The sequence below is a fragment of the Odocoileus virginianus genome, chromosome 3 (assembly GCF_023699985.2).
Source record: "Odocoileus virginianus isolate 20LAN1187 ecotype Illinois chromosome 3, Ovbor_1.2, whole genome shotgun sequence".
Classification (NCBI taxonomy): domain Eukaryota; kingdom Metazoa; phylum Chordata; class Mammalia; order Artiodactyla; family Cervidae; genus Odocoileus; species Odocoileus virginianus.
In genome coordinates, this window is record NC_069676.1 from 90474115 (window position 1) to 90499086 (window position 24972).

At 42.6% G+C, this 24972-nt stretch overlaps 2 protein-coding genes across 4 annotated transcripts in view; one reads left to right on the top strand and one right to left on the bottom strand.

Moving 5' to 3' along the window:
- Window positions 1-8870, bottom strand: part of ERAP1 (endoplasmic reticulum aminopeptidase 1) — a 132697-nt gene extending 123827 nt beyond the window's left edge. Inside the window, exon 1 of one of the 3 annotated variants that reach the window (XM_070465849.1) lies at window positions 8762-8870. In XM_070465849.1, coding sequence (XP_070321950.1) covers window positions 8762-8783 — 22 coding nt within the window. In that variant the 5' untranslated portion in view covers window positions 8784-8870. The remainder of the gene's footprint in view (window positions 1-8761) is intronic. The other 2 variants (XM_020875457.2, XM_070465850.1) reach the window with 2 other exon arrangements.
- A 5088-nt stretch (window positions 8871-13958) lies between these two features.
- The window catches only part of ERAP2 (endoplasmic reticulum aminopeptidase 2), a 44411-nt gene continuing 33397 nt past the window's right edge, over window positions 13959-24972 (top strand). The window contains exons 1-3 of the mRNA XM_020875470.2: window positions 13959-14280; window positions 16307-17001; window positions 21689-21827. Of these exons, the coding sequence (XP_020731129.2) occupies window positions 16445-17001; window positions 21689-21827 (696 nt within the window). The 5' untranslated portion in view covers window positions 13959-14280; window positions 16307-16444. The remainder of the gene's footprint in view (window positions 14281-16306; window positions 17002-21688; window positions 21828-24972) is intronic.

Genomic DNA, 24972 nt, shown 5'->3' on the forward strand with positions numbered 1-24972 from the left:
CAGGGACTCGAAGTGCTTAAAGAAGGTGAAACTTTAGTTAACTGACTGCTTCAAAAGTGAACTCCAAGAATACAAAGAACTTGAGGATTATAGGTGACAATCTAGAGAGTTTGTCTACTGGGAAAATATCAGATAAAGGACTCTCTACTGCTGTGTTGCGAGGCACCACACCAGATTTTACAAACAAACCTCTGTGCTGCAAAACTCAAAGGAGTAAACTCTTGGATCCACCTTTCTTACCTCAGAAAAGCCTCCCGCCCTGAATGTACCGTTTCTAACACCTGGCTTCAGCTGAGACTGACACCGCCAAGCCAGGATGAGAAGAAGACAACAGCAATGGCAGACAGCCAACCCACGTGTCCAGACCAGGACTTTAAGACCTCTTTTAGTCTTTCAAATTGTGCCATTTACCAAATGCCTATCGAAATTGAAAGCTGTTTGATTTCTAGCTATGTTTTTGCCCCAGTGTTTAGGATAGAAAGAAAACTCTCCGTCAAGTTATCACAGCGGCAATTTAACTGATTGTTGATTTGTTATCCAACTCCTCATTCAATTCAAGGCTGCTTGGCGGCTGCTGCTGCTGCTGCGTCGCTTCAGTCGTGTCCGACTCTGCAACCCCATAGACGGCAGCCCACCAGGCTCCCCCGTCCCTGGGATTCTCCAGGCAAGGACACTGGAGTGGGTTGCCATTTCCTTCTCCAATGCATGAGAGTGAAAAGTGAAAGCAAAGTCGCTCAGTCGTGTCCGACTCTTAGCGACCCCATGGACTGCAGCCCACCAGGCTCCTCCGTCCATGGGATTTTCCAGGCAAGAATACTGGAGTGGGGTGCCATTGCCTTCTCTGTCAAGGCTGCTTTAAACCCCTTGTAATTCCTATCACTGATTTCAGACGTTCCTAATGTTACTATTTACTCAGATTGGCCTCCCTCTGACCTAACCTTTCAGGTCCAAATTCTCCAGCGTATTAATATGTCCATCTCCTGCTCGACACTATCCTAGGTCCTTAGGTTCTAGACACAACTTGTCCTAAGACCACCTCATTCTGTCCCTTACTTGAATAACAACTGTCTTAAAGAGAAGCATACAGGTCACTTATACCAGCAATTCTCTCACATCATACAATAGATGTTGGAAAGTCTGCGAAGTGACCCATGATTTAATACTCTGCTAACAAAACTTCCAATTGATGAAGCTATCAATGAGAGCACCAAGTGAATCACTTGTGTGCCTCCAGGTTCTGTCTCCATATGTAATATTGGAATCAACCCACCTTCCCAAGGATGGGCACATAAATGAATTAAGAGCTAGCAGGTAGAAAGTTTACACTTACTGGGATGTTATGTTAGCCCACTGTCTATATACAAAGAGACAGATGGATCTTCTCTCTCTTCTCAATGAAGCCAGGAGATCCATACTAGCAGGGTATCAAAAGAACTGATGGCAAAAGCTTTTGGGAACCTTGGTTCCTAGTGCAAGAATATATGTAAACAGGGGTATACACAGAAATCTATCAGCCACCATTGGTCAAATGGCCAAAGAGACTACAAAAAGCCTTGCAGCATAACAGACGTTCCTAAACTCCTTAGCCCAAGTAGTATTAGATAATAGAACCACAGTAGTGCTTGTACAATTGCTCACACTATTTGTTGCACTTACATCAAGACTTCTGGAGAAGCTGAGATGAACCTAGGAAAAAACTTTCCAAACTGCAAAACGCTTACAAGATGTAAGAAATACTGACTCTTTAAATGATCTGTTCAGTTGGTTCCTTTCAGGACTAGGCAATTTTCTCTGCTCTGCTTTAGAGATGACACATAATATGTGTCATTATTCTTTTCCTAGCTATCAAGTTACTCATGGCATGTATCACTTCTTGCTCAAGTCTGCTGCCAACAGTCCTGTTGTACAACGATTGTACAGCAAACCAAGATACTTGACCAAGTCTATAATCTACAAAATGTTATCCATCAATACATCCTTCTCTGCTTGTTGGGCTTCCCACCTGGGCTTGCCAGGTGGCTCAGTGGTAAAGAATCTGCCTGCCAGTGGAGGAGACACAGGTTCTGTCCCTGGGTCTGGAAGATCCCCTGGAGGAAGGAAATGGCAATCCACTCCAGTATTCTTGCCTGGAAAATCTCATGGACAGAGGCGTCTGGGGGGCTACAGTCAATGGGGTTGCAAAGAGTGGGACATGACTTAGCAACTGAGCATGCTTGTTTACTATATTTGATTAATTTACTCAGTTCTAAAGTTCCATGATGGAGAAGGCAATGGCACCCCACTCCAGTACTCTTGCCTGGAAAAATCCCACGGACGGAGGAGCCTGGTAGGCTGCAGTCCATGCAGGCACGAAGAGTCAGACATGACTGAGCGACTTCGCTTTCACTTTTCACTTTTGTGCGTTGGAGAAGGAAATGGCAACCCACTCCAGTGTTCTTGCCTGGAGAACCCCAGGGATGGGGTCGCACAGAGTCGGACACGACTGCAGTGACTTAGCAGCAGCAGTAGCAGCAAAGTCCCATGATGGGAGAAAGTGAAAGTTGCGCAGTCGTGTCTGACTCTTTGTGACCCCATGGACTATAAGGTCCATGGAATTCTCCAGGCCAGAACACTGGAGTGGGTAGACTTTCCCTTCTCCAGGGGAGCTTCCCAACCCAGGAATTGAACCCAGGTCTCCCGCATAGCAGGTGGATTCTTTACCAGTTGAGCCACAAGGAAAGCCCAAGAATACTGGAGTGGGTAGCCTGTCCCTTCTCCAGGGATCTTCCCGACCCAGGAATCGAAACAGGGTCTCCTGCATTGCAGGTGGACTCTACCAACTGAGCTATCAGGGGGAAACCCATGATGAGAGAAACAGTTGTATAAAACTGAATAGCTCTTAATTTAAAAGCAGCTTTACAAGGGGGAGTTTATACTCTAATCCCGAGTGAATGTTGTTCTTTCATACCAGACGAGCCCTCTAATATGGCTCATCTAATGACTCACAGGAAAAATCACATTTCTGCATTGAAGGATACTCTGCCTAAATGAAATCTCAGGTAAATAATTCAGCGCTGGGATTTATGGTTTAATCTCTCTTCATGACTTCACTATTATTTTTGGCTATACTGATTGTGTTCTATATTATTTATAGAGTAATAATCCCTTGTGCTTTTTGATGTATATTTGCAATTCCAGATAAAATAATAATGTTTAAATGATCTAAAACTATTGATCATATCTATAGTTCTACTTAGGGTAATGGGCACACATAATAGACATATGGGATAAAACTAGCATAAATTCTATTGGACATCCTAGAATTGAACAGTCCCTGTCGATCATTGTACTATTAATAGTATAATCTCCAGAAGAAAGAAAGTAAAAACTAAACTACTAAGGCCCAGCTTAGAGGGACATCATGGATTCAGGAAGGAAAGAAAACACTCTGGCATCAAGGGACAAAATGTTTGATCACTTAACACTTTCTATTCAAAGATTCATGTTCCAAAGGGGGGAAATAATGAGGAAAAATCATAAATTTCTCTATGGCACTCTAGCATCAAGGGACAAAATGTTTGCTCACTTAACACTTTTTATCCAAAGATTCATGTTTCAAAGGGGGGAAATAATGAGGAAAAATCATAAATTTCTCTATGGCAGGACAATCAAACTGTCAGAATTGAAACATACAACATACCCCCATTTGTGTCAGGTTTTTCAATACTCTGTATATCTGTCCCTTCTCTAGCGGACCATCCCAGCCCAGGGATCAAATCCAGATCTGCATTGCAGGCAGATTCTTTACCATCTAAGCCACCAGGGAAGGCCTCGGGTTAACCAGAAGGCAGGAGGATGGAAGCAACCTTGGAGAAAAATGACCCCTTTTTCCTGATGCCAGCATTGTCATGTTTAAGATTAAAACTACTTTTTCGTCCTGTACATCAGGTCACACTGACCTAAAGCCTTGCTCTGTATGTGCATACCTAACCAAAACATCTCTGATGAACTTTATATATAAGGTTAACTGTCAATGTGATTGATAATTCTTTGTCTCGAAAATGTATAAAGTTGCACTTCTAGCTTCTAACCAGTGGACGAACTCTCAGAGCTTCTGAGAGTCTGTCTCCCAAGTTATAACCTCTAGTTTGACTTGAATGAAATTCTTTTTTCTTCTTAGCTTAATTGCTAATTGAATTTTCATTGACACACTCCTCTACTGCAAACCACTTACTCTAAGCTGGCAATTCAGCAATCTCATTTCTTAGAAAAAAAAAAATCCCTTCTCTATCACTTTGCTCATTTTGTATCATTTCCCTTTTCAAATTCTTATCATTCTTTAAGGCCCAATTTATACTCCCTCTTCTCCTCAAAGCCTTATTTGACTCCAGGTATGTTGTAAATTCTGTACTATAAATCCCTAAGGCCAGAGTCAAGGGCCTAGACAGTACTGTATTTCTTACTATAGTCATCTCTACCTCTCTTCCCTATATTCCAAAACTTAGTAAACTTTCAAAAACTTTTCTTGATCATAAAAATGAAGAAATGAAGGAAGGAAGGCCTTCAAATATTTCAAGAGATAGAAAAAGTAGTCTTGGTACACTTGCTTCTACTGGGATGAGTGCTGAGCCCTTAGCCGTGTCCAACTCTGCGAACCTGTGAACTGTAGCCCACCAGGCTCCTCCATCCATGGGATTCTCCAGGCAAGAATACTGGAGTGAGTTGCCATTCCCTTCTCCAGGGGGTCTTCCTGACCCAGGGATCAAACCCACGTCTCTGACATTGGCACACAGATTCTTTATCACTGAGCCACCAGGGAAGCTTCATTTTAAGATACAGTGTTCCAAAATACTGTTGAAAATTAGGGTAAAAAAACCCAGAAAACAAAACAGAGAAGTTTACAAATAGTTGCTTCTGGAAAATATGACTGGAAGGAAGGAAGGAGGAGAAAGCGTTTCCATTGCTTTTCATTGTGACTTTTCTACTATAAATACTTGATTTTTCTTACCACGTGCATATATTGCTGTGGTTTTTAAAATGTGGAAGCATTCATGCACATTCACACTCACATGTACAAGATGCATCAAATAGGCACAAGGATTGCTTCACTCCCTGGGTGCACCTAATATAGCATTTTGCCAAAATGTAAACACAGTAAGCATCTGTCAAATAATGTTGCCACCCTCACCTGTATTTTAGTAAGGTTTGGTGGTTATTTGACACTGTTACCTTCGAAAGCAAGGTAATTATGATTGTCTTATTAATACAGTAATTCAGCTAAACATGATTTAATTATGCCAAATACGTCAACCTGTGAGTCTAAGTGTTTTCACTTAGATTATCAAACAAATGCTCCTTCTTCTCTCAGAGTAATACTGTGTTCTCAGAACTTCAAGGAAAATGAATGTACACTGAAAACAACGTTTCTCAGTACAAAAAAAAAAATGATAGTGATAAAGTTTGCTACCTTTTGTATGCATCAAGTTGGTACAAATTGCTTGGAAATGTTCTAGCAAATGATAGACAGAAGTCATATTTCAGGGCTTAAGGTTATTTTTCACAAAATATAATTGTAAAGCAAAATGTTAAAAGTCAGTTAATTAGAAAAAGGACTTATCTAAGCTCTTATAGGTATACAATGCTTTGAAATGGAATTCTGTTTTCAGTCAGCTGTATTATATCTGATCATTTGGATTTGGGGGTTTTGAAGATGCAAGTTTGGTAGTAGCTTCCTTAGAATATTGGAAAGATTTAATAGGTTGTGCAATAGAACAATATATTTTTTCAAAGTGATTTACTTAGGTGTAGGTTAAAACTTTAAAGCTGTCCAATTCATAGAACTATGTGTGTGTTCAGCGATAATCTTACTGATATACGAAAAACTAGTCTAGTAATTTTGAAAGACATTTAGGAAGGAGCAGAGTGTCAAAAACACTAAGAACAAACCCACAAAAGAGAAAACATAGGCAAGCATGTCACACTCGGAGAGCTTCAAGGACCGAGAGAGAGCTGGGTAAGCAGTATCCTAACAAGCAAAAGGACCTTTCCCCTTTGCTTCCAGTCACCTGCCTCCACCGCTGATCGGAGGAAAGATCCAGAGAAAAACAGAAGGTGGAAAAAATGAAGAGAAGAACATAAAATTATTGAAGGCAATGCAAGTTAGCTTTTTAATTATTATTAATACAAGGAGGAAGAAAAAGAGAAGAAAAAGGTAAGTATTTCTCATGTCAATTTTTTTAATATCAAAAAAGCATATTTGGAGCTAAAAATAAAAAGTATATTTCTCTCCAGAAGAAAAAAGAATCCTGGATTAAAGCTAATATTTTATTTTAGTATTTCACCTTTGTTCTTTGTGTTTCCAGAACTCTTCCTATGGGTCTTTTTGCCAATAATTACAAGTACAGCAGGGGTGATAAGAGTGTGGTCCCTGAGATAATGCTAGGTTTTCTTGCCTTGAACTGACATGTGACTTCCTCAGTCCTCCTTATTATCTTCAAAACAAGTGAAATTCTTATCCAAATAATGGAAAAGGTCTCTGAGTATTCTTGCAGACACAGGAAAAATCATTCAAGATCTGCAACTTGTAGAAAACTTTCTATTTAAAAAATGTGATTAAAGCAACCAACCAGGACAGGTTTGAAGGGAGGTCCAATTCTTTCATTTCTAACGTCCCCACAGATATAATGAAAGCTAGAATTCCAAAGCACAGTTATTCAAGTATCCAAATTATGTTTAGTAGTAGACTCCTGTAAGTTCTCATCCCTAGTTCTCAAGCCCACATGTCAAAAATCCAAGCCTATAAATCTGATTATCTTAGGTCTGGGCTGCACACTAGATGAATGCGTCCAATTGCTTTTGGGATTGTGTGATTTACCACAGGATGTATGTTTGCCTGGAGGGCCAGCAAGCACTATGAAAAATGATCCTCTGCGATTGTCACCGCTAGGTGACGCTACCGCTGCTTTTGGTCTCCTCTCGAGAGAATTTGTTGGCTGGCTACTGGATGACATTGATGTGAAATTTAGGGTTGCTTTGTTCTGAGAGCAAGGTGACAAGGCTATTTTGCTAATTTCAGAGGGTTAAGTATTAAAGCTCAGAGGGCTAAGTATTGAAGTACACATAAATGGCCTTAACACTAACACATGACTTCTCTGGTTGATAAATTTATTTCTAAAAAAATTAATTTTCCTACTCTACATTCCCTACTCTACACTGTCTAGTTGTATACCAATTACTGATTTCGGGTATGTATAAGCAAGGTACATCAGTGGAAAGAGAAAGCTTCTAATGCTTCTTGGATAAAACAGAATTTGCTTACTTAACATAATTTCCAAAGTGTAACCATGAGCCCACCCACTTTTACATAGTTTACAGATTTACTAGAGTGAACAGGTAGACTGAGAATTCCCATAAAACAAGGGGGCAGGAGCAATTCAGCTGCAAGAAGGACTGAGCGCAGGGTGTTTGTAGCTGCAATTTCATATGAAGGATGAGGTTACCTGATTCTCTGGAGAGTTCAGAGAGAGAGCTGAAGGTTATGCGTGTTGAGTTAGGAAAGATTAAACTTGAGAGGGATGAAAACTACTCAGTCTTCTGACCATCAGCTTTGGGGAGCTACTACAAAGTAATCAGACATCTAGCCAGATTGAAACAGTTCTGGTAAAGGAGGATGGTATCCAAGCAAAAGTTCTTGTAAGAGCCTTTCTGAGACTAAGGGAAGTTGGGGGAGCTGGCGGGGAGGGACCAACCTCCTCCCACGGAAGGCAACAACAAACACTGACAAAATACATGAAAACATCTTTAAAGCATCAAGGAGTAAGAACTAGCAAGCTAAGATGCACACACACACACCCCGCACCGCTTCCCCTCTGCCCCAACGCTGGCATCCAAAATAAAGCAAACTCCTTCCCATCAACCTGGACTCTTCGTCGGCTTTTGAGCGGTGAGCAGCCAGACCCCATTTCCGGTTACCCCGGGACACAGTGTGATACTTTCGGATCTTGCCTTTAAGATTTGTTCCACGGGGACTTCCCTGGGGGCAGCAGCGGATAACAGTCGGCCATGGGACTTGATCCCAGGCCGGGGAAGGTCCCGCATGCAGTGGAGCTGCTGAGAACCACAGCCTGACACCCGTGTGCCTAGAGCCCCTGCCCCCCACCGCTCGCTGCAACCAGAGAACACCCTCCCGCAGCCATGAAGACCAGGGGCAACCCAAAATTAATTTTCTAAAAACAGGTTTGTTCGATGGGACCGAAGCAGGGCTTTGCCTAGAGCCAATTGCTCCCCACTGCTGAGGCAAGGCCCCTCTGGGTACTTTACCTGCGGGCCCGCAGATCTCGAGGTTCTCCGGGTTGACCGGTGGGTGCAGGTCCGTCCACTCGCCGAGCTCTGGGCCGGAGCGGCGTCCTGAGCCTCTAACCTTTTTCCGGGGGCTCAGCCTCGGGCTGTTTTCCGCACGTGTTTGTGCAGCTGAGAGATCAGCTGAATACGCAAAGGGAGCGCGGCTCCCAAGTGCGCGCTCTCTCCCTTCCTCCCTCTCTTTGTCTCAGTCTCTCTCTCTCTCTCTCTCCAGCTCTGTCCTCTCTGGATTCATGCGGTGAACTCTCCTCTTCTTGGCCTCCCAAACTCAGCTGCTCTCCTTCGACCTAAAATTTGCCCCGGGCTCTGCCCCGGGCTTCCCTCTCTGCACAGAGCGAGGAACCCGTCTCAGGGCGCTCAGCTGGGACAGATGCGGCCCTGACCGCCTTTGCCTGCATCTTTGGGGATCGCTGCCTGCACTTACCTGAAAACGGTCTTTTATCCATTTTGGTGGTGGGGGTGAGGTGGTGTTTAAAGTGAGAGGGTTAATCCGCGTCCCTACTACTCCTTAGTGGCCGGAGTAGAAATTCTTACAGACTTTTTAAGTCTTCTTAGTAATGGGAAGCCAAGCAGTACTCATTTACATCAGTTGGTTTTATCAGTTGGAAGCACAAAATCTTCCTTTCAAAATAAAGTATGTAACACATACTTTAGCACAAGTAAGCACAGAATCACTGGCTAATTTTGCAACATTGTTTCATGTGTGAAAATGTGTCATTCTTTAGATAATCTTTCACTGGAAAATGCCAGAAGCACCAGAAATTTTCATTTGGTTAGTAAATGAAAATTTGAAATGTGGGTACAGCCACCCATCGGCATACCTGGGGCTTTGGCTCCAGGAGCCCCACAGACACCAAGATCCTGCGGTACTCAAGTCCCTGCTAGGAAATGGTATCACAAAGACCACAGTCAGCCCCCAGTACCTGCAGGCTTCGCATCCATGCATTCACCCACCTGTGTATCATTCGGGATTCAGTCAGCTTTGCTTAATTTGTGTTCGACTTCAGCAATGCAAGATTGCTTTTATTTTTGCAGCCTTCTGTTGTTACTTTTAGTAAATGTTGTGTAAGACTTACTAAAGCTCTAAATTTTTGGAAAGCCGTCTTTCTATCAGTTACTGACCTAAAATTCTACTATTATGCTTATTTAATTTTCTGCTGAAGCTGAATTTTTAAAAAGCTATAAAAGGCTTTCACGATAAAATGTCCCACCTTGTATTTTGCATAGACCCTGGGTCTTTGTGGTATCAGAAACCTTTCTTTCTCTATTAAAAATTTTAAAACCATGTTATAGATTCTGCTATCGTTTTATCTGAAGTTGTACAGAGACATAACAATATTTCCGTGAAGTGCTTTCAACAGAGTTTTAGAGATCCTTCAGAAAAGAAGTGAGAGGCAGAAAAGAGGAAGTGATTTTAAGACTGTAAATTGGCGGGTGTTCAGCATGATAGCATCTAGCCTGGACAAACGCAGAGCTGTGTCCAGGGGAGGAAATTCAATGGCAGAAAGGGAGGAGGAGATTCAGGGACATTGCATTTGTCAGGAGGCCATTTATCATTTCATTTATCCTGAACTCCCCCCACCTGCAACACAGGCAGCACTAGAAAATAATCCTTATGGCATCTGGGTGTCTGAAATAGTGCCCGGCTAGCTTCATTTGCTGATTTTTCACCTTGCAGCCCTATAGAAGGGACAGTCTGGACACAGGTCTAGGGAGAAAGCTGAAGACGGCTGAAGGCAACAACAAAGAGCAAATAAAAATTTGATGATAATGTGGGGCCTGGAATAAACTTTGCATAGTATCCTTAAGAATTCAGAAGATGCAGCAACATGGGAGTATTTATTCCATTTCATTTGCCTCAAGGGCAGCACTTTACTGCAACCCAATAGAATCACTGTTTATTGTTATTAAGGTAGCTGATACATGTCAACAAGTTTAGAGTTTATTTTATAAAACATTTATAAACTGTCTTCCACATTACCCCAAATTGATTCCAATAGACAATACATGCATGCATGCAAGGTCACTTCAGTCGTCTCTGACTCTGCAACCCCATGGACAGCAGCCCACCAGGCTCCCCAGGCCAGAATACTGGAATGGGTTGCCATTTCCTTCTCCAAATAGACAATAATCCTATGTAATAATTAGGAAAGTGCTCAAGCCTCTAATTTGGAAAAGAAATGAGTTATCTCAGAAGATGACTTTAAGTCCAATTCTCTTGATTCTAGGTCCAGTTTGTAATTTAAAACTTGGATCACTATGATTTTAAATCTATTGGGGCTATCCTAAGGGGATAGAAATAGTTGTAATATTCAAGAGAAAGATTTCCATTAAAATTAATTTAAAAAAAAAAACTTTGAGCATTTTGAAAAATGCGTTCCAGCTCTTTGGAAACTTCAACTCATTCACTCTCACCCGTTTGTTGAGGGTCTCCGAGGTGTGCGATGCTCTGAGAGGTGCTGGAGAGAGATGCAGGCATAGTGCTTGGCCCCAGGCTTCTTCAGGAGTTGATATTTTAAGGAAGGACGTGAAGAACAAGCATTGGACTTTGTAAAGCCAGGGCCGATAGAACTGACTCAACAAGTGCCTGCAGTTAGGGACTGGAATGGAAGCATGTGTCATATCCAAGGTGACTTCCTGGAGGAGGCATTTGCCTGGCAATGAGAAGTTTACCCAGGGGACATTGAGAAAGACGAATTGCTCACAGTGGCAGCCTCAGTAAAGGTGAGGGAACACTGGGTTCGTGCAGAAATGGAAAGTTCCCTGGTTGGCCGGAAGCAAGGGGCATGCATAGGGCAATCTAGAAAGAGAAAACAAAAAGTATTGCAAATGCGTTCACCTGTCCAGCAGATATTTACATGTGTTTCCTGAAGGTCTCATACACCAGGCTCTGCTCTAGGCTCTGGGTGTTAGGAGGCAAGCAGAGCCAACAAACTCCCCGCCAGCAAGGAGCGCTTATAGTGGCATGCTCCGTCCTGTCCGACTCTTCGCCACCCTATGGTCTGTAGCTCGCCAGACTCCTCTGTCCATGGGATTTACCAGGGAAGAATTCTGGAGTGGGTTGCATCTCCTCCTCCAGGGGATCTGACTGACCCAGGGACTGAACCCAGGTCTCCCATGTCTCCTGCATTGCAGGTGGATTCTTTACCACTGAGCTACCTGGGAAGCCCATGTTCTGGGAGGGAGACAAATAAAACAAATAAATCAACACGTAGTTACTCAGGAATTGATAAGCACTAAGGAAAAAGAGAACAAGCTAATGGGATAGAGGCTGGATGGTGGAAGGGGTGGATTGAAGATGGCTACTCTTTTTGGAGCCAAAAAGGAGAGTCTCTGAGCAAGAGACAGATCAGAAGACCAGGAGGGAGTGGCGTGTGGATTCTATGTGTCAAACAACCCAAAGCTATTCTCTTATCAGGAAATAAAAGGATTGGAAACCCTTTTTGGTGAGAAATAGTTTTAAATAATACACTGTGACGTCACCCGGACCCTACTCATCTTCCTCTCCTGGAACTCAGCAGCCCAATCTGACGGCCTCTTCTCTCCATCCTGTCAGCACCTCCATTCTCACGGGTCGGGGAGAGTTCTGCGCGCACAGACACACACGACTGGGCTGGGTCTTGTGAACAAAGTCACAGAACCACTCCCAGCTTGCTGCACTGTTTCATCGTCCCCCCCCCCCCCCCCCCACTGCAAAATGAGATTTCCGAGAACTGGCCCATGATGCCCCCTCTTTTTCACCCCGTTTACCCCCAGACTTCCCTGTGGCTCAGACGGTAAAGAATCTGCCTGCAGTGCGGGAGACCCAGGTTCGATCCCTGGGTCGGGAAGATCCCCTGGAGAAGGGAATGGCACCCCACTCCAGTACCCTGGCCCGGAGAATCCCACGGACGAAGGAACCCGGTGGGCTACAGTCCATGGGGTAGCAAAGAGTCGGACATGACTGAGCGACTAACACTCACCCCAGTCACCCGTTTCCATCCACCGGCCTGCCCCATCATACCCCTTTAACCACAGGAAATTCCCCTCTGAGGGAGTCCATCAAGGCCTGTGCCTCTGGCCCTAGGAATAGGCCACCTTCTTGGTTTTGCTCCTTCTACTTTACTAGGGTTGGAACGATAAAATATAAAAAGAGAAAAGAAATGAAGCCTTGAGAGCTAAGTATGATTTAATCATGGCAGGATTTGAACGTTAAACCAAAGCACAGGTTACATACAGAGATGCACCTCGGAGAAGGCATGAAAACCAGTGTGTGAAGGAGGCCTAAAGACAATATGAGCCAAGCCTGTTACATTTCATGTGAGAAAACGTGTGTGTGTGTGTGTGGCCCTCTAACGTACTAGGATCTAGGCAAAACCCCAGACAGGCCTTGCAAGAGGGCCTGTGGCCTTTAGGCGGCCAGTGGGCCACGCACGGCCTCCACATGGAACTGACTCTGTGTGTAAACAGGGGAAGAAACCATGGAAAGGCCTGGACCAGGGGTGTGGCGTGATGGAGTGACTGAGTGAGTGTGAGGGCATGACAGTCGCTCAGTCGTGTCCGACTCTTGCGACCCCGTGGACGGGAGCCCATGAGGCTCCTCTGTCCATGGAATTCTCCAGGCAAGAAGACTGGAGTGGGTTGCCACGCCCTTCTCCACACCATGATCAAGCAGTGTCTGAGATAATCTGCTTGGCTGGCACCGAATGAGTGGACTGCAAGGACTTGTCTTGAGAAGCAGCAAATCTTGTTCGAAGGCCACTGTGAGGAGTGATGAGGCCCTGGCCTGCTTTCTTGACTGTGGGGAACACTTTTTTTACGTTGGATACAAAGAGATTAAGAAGGAAGAATCAACAGAACTTGGTAGCAAACGAGGGTGGAGCAGAAACAAAACAGCGATGTGGTCCAAATCATGGACAGCGGCGGAAGGCGCCAGTCTGGGGAAAAGACAATGCGTGAGTTGTTAGCAGAATATCCGTGCCGAGGCGTCCATCGGGCTCTGGGCACTGCGGCAGCAGAACCTGGAAGGGGAGATGGGGGAGAGAACTGTGGGATGGGTGAGGGCAGGAGAGGAAACTCCTGGATGGACATATTCTCTGAGGGAAAGAAAAATGTGGGAAAAGAGCAGAGAGCAGAGGCTTTTTCTCTGTCCAGAGACAGGGGGGTGAGGAAGAGAAGACTCCTGAGAGATGGAGAGACCTAAAGGTGGGAAACAGCCCCTGGATGCCCAGCAGGCAGGTAGTTTTCAGACGTAGGAAAGGGGGGTCTAGCGCCTCTGTTAAAGGCCATTAAAACTGGCTGGGAGTCCTCTGTTCCAAGGGGATGGACCAAGGTCAGATTTCACCGTAATATGGCGTGGAATGAACTGAGAACACAGGATGGGTCCGGCTCTCCTGCCCCACACTCACGGCCTCATACTGTTTATGTTCTGTAAACAGCACTATCGCTGACCTTGCTAGCACTGGGCCGGCGTGCCCCTTTGGCCACGGGCCACTTTTGTCTGTCTTAGTAGATCAACATTAGATCAGCATTCTTTGAAGACTCGCTGTTGCTGCTGCTACTGCTGCTGCCCAGAGAGAATAAACCTCTGCTGTCCCCACACTTCCTGAGTCTTCAGCTTCCCCGGCACACCTTATCTACCCTGGGTTCAGTGAACAGTGTGAGTGGCAAGACATACGGATACACCACGGGGAGGAATTCAGTACTGTGTCTTAAAATAATGCAGCATCAAAACAAAGCAAAACTAGGTTCTGAAGGTTTTACACCTGGGGACACGGGGCTGGGGAAGATAAAACAGCAGGAGCAGCCGCCGCTGGGATGTTGGAGTCCTACCTGGCCTGGCCGTGGTCTGACTTTTACTCTGAAGTTGCTTGTTCATTGCAGTTATGCAAAGTTCTGCCGGAACAGAAAGTGAAAGCAGAGATAAGTTCCCCTCCATTCAAATCTGCAGCAACGTGGATTGAGGTAACACAACAACATTTCTCTCGAATCTGTCTTAAAATTCTCATCTTTCAGTGAGAATAATGACCTGAACAGATGGTATAAAGCTTCTGTATTGAGGAGCTCTTGTAATCTAAGCCGGGGATCTGGGGGAGGTGGGTGTATCTGGTACTACTGTTTTAGGACGAATGTGCAGTTAGGATGAGATTTAAGAATCCATCTGACTGACTCACTCTCTTTTGGAGATTCTCTTAGCTTTCCCCAAATGTTTGCTGCAGTTCTTGGATCTTCTATCTCCAGGTATTTTGTTCAAATGCAGCAAAGCACCGTATAAGGGAAACTCTACTGACAAACGGGCCAAGAGCTGTATTTCAGTCCTGATTCTGCTTCAGACTTCCTGTTTGATTCTGGGAGCGACACTCACCCTCAGTTTCTTTATCTGGACACTGAGAACTCGTACTAGCCAGCCTTTAAAGTTCTTACCAGTTCTAAAGTTAAAGGCCACAGGAGTAAATGTTGAGGCCTTTCTCTCTTCTCTTACCAAAAAAGAAATATATATATATATATATATATATATATATATATATATATACACTTTTCCTTTGATGTGTCCGCTACACGTGGGGGAGAAGTTCCACAATTTAAGCCAGAGAATGTGAGTTATAACAATGACAATAATTTAATGTTAACATTCATCACATGCTTTCTGTATGCTAGTTGCTGTGCTGTACCAAATTCTTCATGTGAATTATTTCACTTAATTCTTCCAATGTTAATGCAAATCATTACACTATTTATAGATGAGGAAACTGATGCTAAAAAAAAAATCAGAAAATTTGCCCAAGATCATTCAGTGTAAGTATCATGGTGCTAGAATTGGAAATCTTGCACTCTGATTCCCGTGCCTGGGACCTAACAAACAAGTAATTTCATTTTTCAAATCATCAGAAATTCAAGCTAATTGACCAGTTATGGCTTTATGTATCAGAAGCCCTTGGAAATTAGGATTTGGTAGCAGTAATGTAATGCTTGTATTAAAAAGAGGGGAGAGTGTTGTTATTCAATGATATTTAACCATTATTTTCTTCATTTCTTTAATAATATTTGTTGATCTGCATTGATATTGCAAAGTGGAAAATTGCAGCAACTCTTTAGACAATTAATTTAAGAGAATGTGTTACTGATTTTTAAAAAAAGGAAATGGAGAGCCATTCATGGGTTTAGGGTGAAGCTGGGAGGAGGTAAATAGAGGCAGGTGGCAGGGTGGGTGTCAGAGCTGAACACCTAAATTACAATGTATATTGTTTGTCCTTATTGTATATATTTTGTAGTGTTACCCTTCCAATAAGAAATTGTCTTAGTTTTATTTATAGAGGCAGTGAGTTCAATTTGATTTGTATTTTCAAAGGTAGCCTGTGATGAAGACCAAGTAACTTAAATATGTTCTCAGTTTGAATATTATAAATCAAAATTTATTTCCATGGTTTTTGATATATTGGAAATAAACTGAAATAAAAAGTTAGGTTTAACAGCATCCTGTATACCAGCAGCTATAGAATAGGGCCCTTCAGAAAAGGGCCATAACCTTATTTATCAAAAGAGGTGAAATTCAATGCCATTAGCAATAGTAATAACTAGTATCCCAAGAATATTGAATATTCTTTGTGACTTATTAAGATGAAATAGAGACACCTGTGCAGCTTACTTTCAGCTATCCAAACACACTCATGAAATGATGTGGGCAAATGTTAAAAATGTTCATCATGCAATGAATTTACACACCTACCATCTCGTCATTGCACAGGAATGCAGAGGGGATTCCACAGATCCAATTTTAAGGCAGAGTCCTTTCATTTGAGTTCTAAAAATTTTTATTTGTAATAACCAGATGATAGCTCACTTTCTACTTTATTTTGTGGAGATTTGGCCTCATTATGACAAAGTAGATTTTCCCCATTCACATATATCCTTTTGTTGTTTTAAGGTTTTATTTATGAATTGGAGTGTTTTTATTTCCATGCTATACATGTTTTTTTTTTTTTCTTTCTAGATTAAATCTGTTTATTGGAACATATTGTTTGGATACTGAGTGACCTAACTGTAGCCAACACTTTGCTGGGGAGAACTATGAGATTTAGCCTGAACATTCATCTTCCGGAAAATTGATTTAGTATTCCATTCTTCTGTCATGGCTAATTCATGCAGAAAACTAGTATTTAATATTTACATAGGATTTTACTGCTCAGCAGTCATCATGCCCCAAAAATGTATTTGTCCACAGTTCACAAGTTCACCTATTGATGAGTTCAATAAGGACGCTGAGGCTTTTCCAGCAGCCACCAATGGGCAAATATTTCCTTGGCATGAGCTGAGGCTCCCCACTGTGGTCATTCCCCTCCACTATGACCTTCTCATTCACCCAAACCTCACCTCCTTGGACTTTGTTGCATCTGAGAAGATCGAAGTCTTGGTTCGAGATGCCACCCAGTTCATTGTCTTGCACAGCAAAGATCTTGAAATCATAAATGCCTCCCTTCAGTCAGAGGAGGATGTGAGGTACAGGAAACCAGGGGAAAGGCTAACTGTTTTGAGTTATCCCGCTCATCAGCAAATTGCCCTGCTGGTTCCAGAGAAGCTTAGGGCTGACCTGAGATACTCCGTGGCTATTGACTTCCAGGCCAAGCTAGCTGATGGTTTTGAAGGCTTTTATAAAAGCACGTACAGAACTCTTGGTGGTGAAACAAGGTAAGAGGAAGCTCTAGCTGTTTACAGTCTTTTGTAATACTTTCCTCATAGGTTATGTCTCTACCAGGAGCATGCTTCAGTAGTCATTTATGAAAAGTAAAAAAAAAAAAACCCGAAAACTCAGAAGGAGAAGCTCTGCAATTCCTAAAGTAAGTCACAATAAAGATGAAAAGACAGAATGAAGAGGCATAAATTGCTAGAGGGAAAATAACCAAGAGGAAAGGCCAGTTTATGACTATGACAAGATTGACACGCTTATCTACTAGGGGAAATGATGATGGGTGCAGAGAGAGCTAAAGGATGGAAGGCTTCTCAAAGGAGGTGAGCCTTGATCTGAGACCAAAAGGAAATGTGTGTAAGATCTGGGTTGGGAGGGAGGAAGTGAGATCATGTACTTTGCCCGGAAACAGCATAACTCAGATCCAGGAGGCAGGAACAAGTCAGCTGAAGAACTGAGAAATATGGTCTATTCCATCGCTCATACTGAGCACATGTTATGTGCCAGGCACCATTCTAGGCACTGAGTGTATAGTAGTGGGATATAGACTAGGAATTTGGAATAATTTAGCTGAGTGGTCAGAGAAGTTCTTACTATGGAGGCAGTACATTTAAACTGAGATCTGAACTTTTTTTTAAAGGAGACAATCCTGAAGATACCTAAGTGCACAGTGTTCCCAGGAAAGGCATCAGCAAGTGCAAAGTCTGTAAGGCAGGAGTAATTGAGAGATGAAGGCCAGCGTGAGTGAGGGAGAGATGTAGGAGAGAGAGGCCAGATCATGCAGACACTTAGAGCCTCTTGTTTTAGGCTTTGACTCAGGGACCACGGGAATCATTGGAAAGTTCTGATGTGATGTATGCTTTATAAAGATAACGTGTATGTTGATGGTAGATTCTAGAAAGGAAAAGGTAGAAGCAAACTGGTCTTTCAGGAGGTCATTGCAGTTGTTCAGGTCGGAAAGGATGTTGGTTTGGACTGGCTGGTAGTGCTTCTTATGAAATGATTGAATTCGGCATTTGTTCCGAAGAAGGGTAAAACAGAATTTGCTGACATTGGTTATGTAAGGCAAGAGGAATCAAGGATGCTTCACAGAGAGGATGACTTGTTCCATGGCCAGGGTCCATCTCAGGGGTAAAAGGCATCTGGTTTCGGTGCTCTCCTCTTTTTATCAGTTGCTTTCAATTGCCAACTTGAGAAACCCCAGTACGATGGCTTTGGCACACAGCGGGAAGAGGGTGTCTTTCTCATGCAACAAGAAATCCAGAAGCAGGGCCTCCCAGGTTTGCTCCAGAGCTCACTAATGTTATCCAAGACCTAGATCCTTTTATCTTCCTGCTTAGCCATCTTTGGCAGATGACTTTCCTCCTAATACAAGATGATTCCTGCACCTCTAGGCATCAAGTTCACATTCCAGGCAGGAAAACAGGGAAATGGGAAAGAGAAAAATGCTAAAAGAGACATTCCAGTTGAGTCTGACACCTTTTCCCAAGCTTTCTCATCCAGTAATTCCAAATAGATCGGAATGGGTCATGTGCCCACCAAGCTGCAAGAGAATCTGGAGAAATGATTCTTTTATCCAGAGACATTGCCTTCCTGAACAAAATCAGGATTCCACTGACACTGAAGAAGGGGAATGGGTATTGGTAGGGATTTTAGCAGCTCAGTGTCTCCTCTCCCCTTCCCCACCCCAGGTGCTCACTGCCCTCTGGGACTCATGCACGCACCCCGCAGCCCCCAGCAGTCCACCGAGGACAGCCCTTCCCCAGCCCACTCTTGCCCTCCCCTTGGAAATGCGTTCCCCTCGCTATCCTCAGTTCTCAGGGGTCTGTTCTCAGGTCTGCCACAGTACTGGACAGGAAAACTATCAACTTCTCACTGAGGCACCACAGGACTAGTGATGATTTGTTTCACTTTCTCAACTGACAAAACCTTCACTTAAAGGAAATACATTTTAAGGATATCATTTAGGGAGACAAGGGAGACCAGTTTAGTTCAGTTCAGTCAACTCTTTGCAACCCCATGAAACGCAGCATGCCAGGCCTCCCTGTCCATCACTAACTCCCAGAGTTTACCCAAACCCATGTCCATTGAGTTGGTGATGCCATCCAACCATTTCACCCTCTGTCATCCCCTTCTCCTCCTGCCCTCAATCTTTCCCAGCATCAGGGTCTTTCTCAATGAGTCAGCTTTTCCCATCAGGCGGCCAAAGAATTAAGAGTTTCAGCTTTAGCATCAGTCTTTCCAATGAACACCCAGGACTGATCTCCTTTAGGATGGACTGGTTGGATCTCCTTGCTGTCCAAGGGTCTCTCAGGAGTTTGTTCCAGCACCATGGTTCAAAAGCATCAGTTCTTTGGCACTCAGCTTTCTTTATAGTCCTACTCTCACATCCATATATGACTACTGGAAAAACCGTAACTGTGACTAGACGGACCTTTGTTGGCAGAGAGGGTAGTTTTTTAGAGTAGCAGCTTAAAAAGTAACTACTTTCCATAATTAACTAAAGACTATTTCCAACTCTTCCTACGATTAACTTGTCAGCTCTCTTCATACTCAGTTACCTAGTAAGTCTTAACATGTAGGATGATTTGCAGGACAATGTCAATGGAATTTTATGACCTCTCTGTCTCTCTTTTTCTCATTTACACAGATGTGTGCACACACACAACTTAAAATGCAAAAATAATTCAGTCGACACTAATTCTTTGAGAAGTGGGAAGTCACTACTTTGCATGAAGCACTAAAATTAATTGTGTAAATAGCAAAGAAAATCTTAAACTTTTGACTTTTCCAGTGTTAGACTTTCTAAACCAAAATTCCACATTAATAAAAATTATTCCAGGTACTTGGGATTCCTTTTAATGTGTAGAACCTGCTACCAAATCCAAGTAATATCAAGGCCCCAGAAAAGATATTTAGATCCCCAGCCTTTCTTTTCTGGTCTGAAGTAGAGAAAGAATTAAACTGTGGCAAAAATTATCCTAGCAGCTCCTCTTTATTTCTCTCCTGGTCCTTCTCACCCTTTCTCTGTCCCTTGAGATTTTCTATTCTGCCCTCCTCCTCCAGTGGAAGTATGCTCTCTAGGTTTGCTTCCTAATTAAAGTCTTCAAGTCCGAAGAATAAATTTGTAATTATATCATTTCAAAATCTTCAAGGTGATGGAGTACAGAGGCTTGCCAGGGTAGCTACCTACCTGTTATAGTCTGAAGACTGGAGCTGGGTTTGCTGGCAAGTAGAGAGAGCTAGAAGTGTCTAAGGGGAGCTTGGGTCCTCCAGGAAGAACCTTAGCCCAGCTCCTGCCTCTAGTAGGAGGAAAGTTGAAGATGTAGTTTCCATTCAGAGCTGCCCAGGGATGAAGCTAAAGCTGTCACCTGGCCTGACTTCTTCCTCTTCCCTCTCCTGCTTCCTCCACTTCCTGTCCCTTTGGCAGCATGTTCTCATAAATCAGGGTCTGCTTCTTGGGAACACAACCTAAGACATCACTCACCTCACAAATATTCAAATGGCTGATTGAGATCCACTCAGGTTTAGTGATGATACTAAACTACTAACTTCTAGTCAATTTTGAAGTCAAATGGGGCGTACCTGTCGAGAGGGTAATAGGCAGGAAGGTCAGGGGTCTCCAAACCGAGGAAATAGTCTGCAAGTGTCAGACTTTTTTTTTTTTTTAATCTCTCTCTTAAGCAGCAGGAGAAAACAAACTACAAGTGTTAGATTTTTTTTTTTTTTCCTTTTTCTATACAAGTTTTAAAAGAGGTTTCTTTTAAAATTCTGTGTTGCCATAATGACACCTGGTTCCACCTGAACTTAACTTTTCTCAAACCATGAGCTAACCAATGCATTTTTCTTATGGAATTGTTTTTCTTAAGCTGTGTTAATGAACTATGCATTTACCCTAGACTCTGTCTTCAAGTTGGTTCCACCTAAGACTCAGAACCAACTTGACAAACCAGTAAGTTTTACTCACACCATTGCTCTCCTAATCTATGTCAATGAAACCATGTATTTGCTTGGAAACCTACCTTTCAAGATTTCATGGCCTGGGATGACTCAGCTTGTGCCAGTGTTATCTCAAAATGCATGTTGTGGGTGAGGGGCCTGGTGTCACTCTGAGTAGTGACACATTTCCTTTCTCTAATTAGCAGCCTGCTAGTAGCTATATAACATCCAGCTAAAGACCAGCAGCGGGGGGGCACTCTTTCTGCCCCCTTCTGATGTCTATGTCAGAAGCTTTCTCTATCTCTTTTACACTTTAATAAAACTTTATTACACAAAAACTCTGAGCGATCAAGCCTTGTCACAGGCCCCAGCTTGAATTCCTCTCCTCCAGAGGCCAAGAATCCTGGCGTCTTTCACAGCTCAGCAACAACCTTTCACTATCTCAGCAATGTGTCAATACTAGGTAAAGATCCTAGTGAGTTCTCAGAGCCTCAATATCCTTATCTGCCATAAATATGAAGACAATCATGTAAATAGAGTACCTGGCACAGTGCATTACTATGATTGGCAGCTGCTAAACAAATTTTACCTTCATTTTGTTCAAAAACTAAGAGTCACTAAGATTATAGTTTGAGAAATCAAACATATCACTTCCAGGTTTTATAAGCTGTGTTCTGAAGATAAAATTCTTTTCCCTTTCTTTTATGATTTCACTTGTGTATTCTGACTGGAATGTACTTCTTTTCGTAGAACGATTGCAGTAACGGATTTTGAGCCAACCGAGGCACGAATGGCTTTCCCTTGCTTTGATGAACCATTGTTCAAAGCCAACTTTTCCATCAAGATAAGAAGAGAGAGCAGACACATTGCCCTCTCCAATATGCCAAAGGTATTCCCACTTTCAGAAACTTTGGGAAATTGTTCTCAAAATGAACTTCAGTCTTTGTTGTGTTTTAATATTTGTTTTGTTTTCAGGACTTAAGCCATTAATTTGTTCTTACTCCATCTACATGTTGCATAATAACTCTGATCCATCTATATTTAAAAATCATTCTGTTTGGGCATTTTTACATAACAAACGTTTTGTTTTAAAGAAAGTGATTTATATTTTACTTGTGTTTATATGGACACAGTATTCTTTTAAATCAGTGTTATTTGGCCATCGATGAAATTCAGAATCACCCAGAACAGCATTTCTCAAACTTTAATGTTTGAGATCATCTCAAGATTGTCTCAATGAGATCGTCTGAAGATCTTGTTAAAATTCAGGTTCTGATTCAGTTGGCCTTGCTGTGAGGCTCAAAATTCTGCCTTTTTATTAACAGCAAGCTCCCAGGTGGTACCACTGCTGCTGGTCCAGGCACCACATTTGGAATAGTAAGGATCTAGAGAATGCTCCATGGGCCCATCCTGCAAATTCGGATCTAGGAGTCTGTGATAGAACTTAGAAATCTTTTTAAGTTCCATGAGTAGTTCTTAAAATTATTTATGAAAATTATTTGAAAATCATATGAAAAGTTACAAACTTTTTAATTGAAAGAGACCTCCGAACACTTTTATTTGGCTCATATTTATGCTCAAAATGCAGAGACTCTGAATGGCACAGTAGACTCTTGAGCCTTATTTGATATTCCCTCACTAATGATGCACTTGCCTTTTTTTGCTGTTGAACGAAATGTAAAATATTTCTCCATTGCTACCTAGAAAGTTGGATAAAAATAGAGGCCCTCCTGACAGTGCTTCAGGAGGATGAGCTCAGAAGCAGCCGGATCATCATAACCCAGCCAGTGACTCCAGCCCGTTTTCCTCTCTGCCCTCTTTAGTGATTGTCTTCTGTGGATAAAGTAGGAAAATGAGTCCATAAGCTAGAAACTGAATTTCCCCATTTTCTTTTTAACGCTGGAAAAGTTTTTGCTTTGAAATGCTTGCAGAGCAGATCAAGGGGGAAAGCAACACACTCCACATGACATTTATCCCGCCGTTTTTTTCATGATCGTGCAGACAGCAATTTAATTAGCCTACTTCCGTTCAGGTAAAAAGGATTTGCTGCTTAACTCCAAGTCTTCTTTTTAGTGGAATGTTCATTTAAGGGCCATTCAGTCTGTTTCCTGGCAGCTTTTTATTAATATATTTTTTCACATGAATCATCATGGAGGATAAAGTAAAAATACAAGTAGTAATGCCTTTTAATTAAAATGTGATACAAACATAAATTGTCATTTTGTTATATTAGAATTTCAGCTTTCTGAAATGTTCAGAATTGTCAGTTTCTCACATGTAAGAAAAATAAGTGAAAAAAATTTTAAAATATTTTATATAATCCTTGAACTTTGCATTGCTTCAGCTGACTGGGCCAGTTCTCTGGATCATGCTTTTTTCAGCAAACACTGGCTTAGCTTTCTGCTCCATACTGACATGCCCTACCCAGGCTTCCATGGTTATCCAAAAAAAGGAGAGAGAGAAAGAGCTGAAGCAATGCTATGATCACACTCTTTGGATAACACCTATGGCACTTAAGATGGGCTGTGGACTGGTGAGAAGCAACACAGAAGTTCTCAGTTGGTTTATTTTAGAAGAAGAGGACACAAGTTAAGAATACAAGAAAGTGAGGCAGTCAGCCAAGTGCTGGGAGAGGCAGTGCAGATCTTCGGGGCATCCCTTTGTCCCCTTCATTCCTTAAAGGAACACTCGCCTGCTGGCGACACTGGCTATGTAAGTAGAACCCTGCTGAAATCGAGAAAACAGCTAAATCCTTCTCTAGCAACAAGTGTTTTATACTTGGAGCTTGCATCACCATCCTGGAAGAACTTACACTCACACTGCAAACACTTCTATTTAAGGCAGTGCTAATCTCCATGGGTGACTCCAGGTTCCTGAACCAAACTCAGCCTCTATGGGCTTCTTCTTTACCTGGGACGAGGAGATAAATCAGAGGGAATGCCCACCTGTCTCCTCACCAGCTCTGCCACCAGCCCTCCAGTGTCACAGACCCACTTCTCCACGGTCCCACAACCTTTCTTCTTCCTCTCCTCACCCATCTACACGTTTGACTAAATGGTTTTGCTGCTGAGCTTGGTCAGAGGACCACAAAAATAGTGTCCCCTCCTCTGCCCCTACCATAACCTCTCCTCTGATAGAGGCATGTACCCATAGAACTGTGGTTCCATCAGACTCCTTACAAAGGAGATTGTTGTTGGACAAAATAAACTTTCAGATAGAGGTGAAACTTAAAGCCCTGTATATACTACCACCTTTTCAAGGGTAGTTGGTCAGTGTTTTCTACTTTATTGGAACTTAGGAATTGAATTTTTGATAGAATTCTGTAGAATCAAATTCCGTAGAATTTAATAGCACAAACATTTGTCATTGACACAGGCTAGGCAGTTTATGATAACTCTTCAGGCTATTTTTTCTCACCGAAGCAAACTGCAGTCTTATACAAACACACAAAATATGCTTAATAATCTGTGGTTAGCACTGCCACAACCCTGATGCCTTAAAAGGGGTTTGGAGAGGGTGAGCAACAAGCCAGTTGAAGACTTATTACCAAGTTGAAGAAAGTGGTATTTTCAGATAACAGGATCTGTGTCCTTTCAGAACTCAGGGGCATTGTACCATGGTGAAGACCATCTTTGGAACCAGCTATCTGGAGCAAGTAAAGATAGAATTCAGCAATTACTCAGTGAATTTGATGGATGCAGCTGACCAGTCTATAGACTTAAAACTTTTTACTTCCTCAGTAGATAGGCAGAAGCTTAAATTACTAATGACCTCCTTGGCCTGACTGCTTTCATGGCTGAATCAATGAAGCAAAGATAAAATAAGACTATGACTCAAGCTGTCACAGCAAGTGCCAGAATGAGCAATGTCTTTGGAGTCACACAGCCACATCGACATCTTGGTCCTACCGTGAAACTAGCTGTGTGATCTTAGGCAATCAGTTAATGTTTCTGAGACTCCGTTTCTTCACCTGTGAAATTATACCTACCTCATACACAAATAATAGAAGGATTAAAAGATGATGCAAACCATCC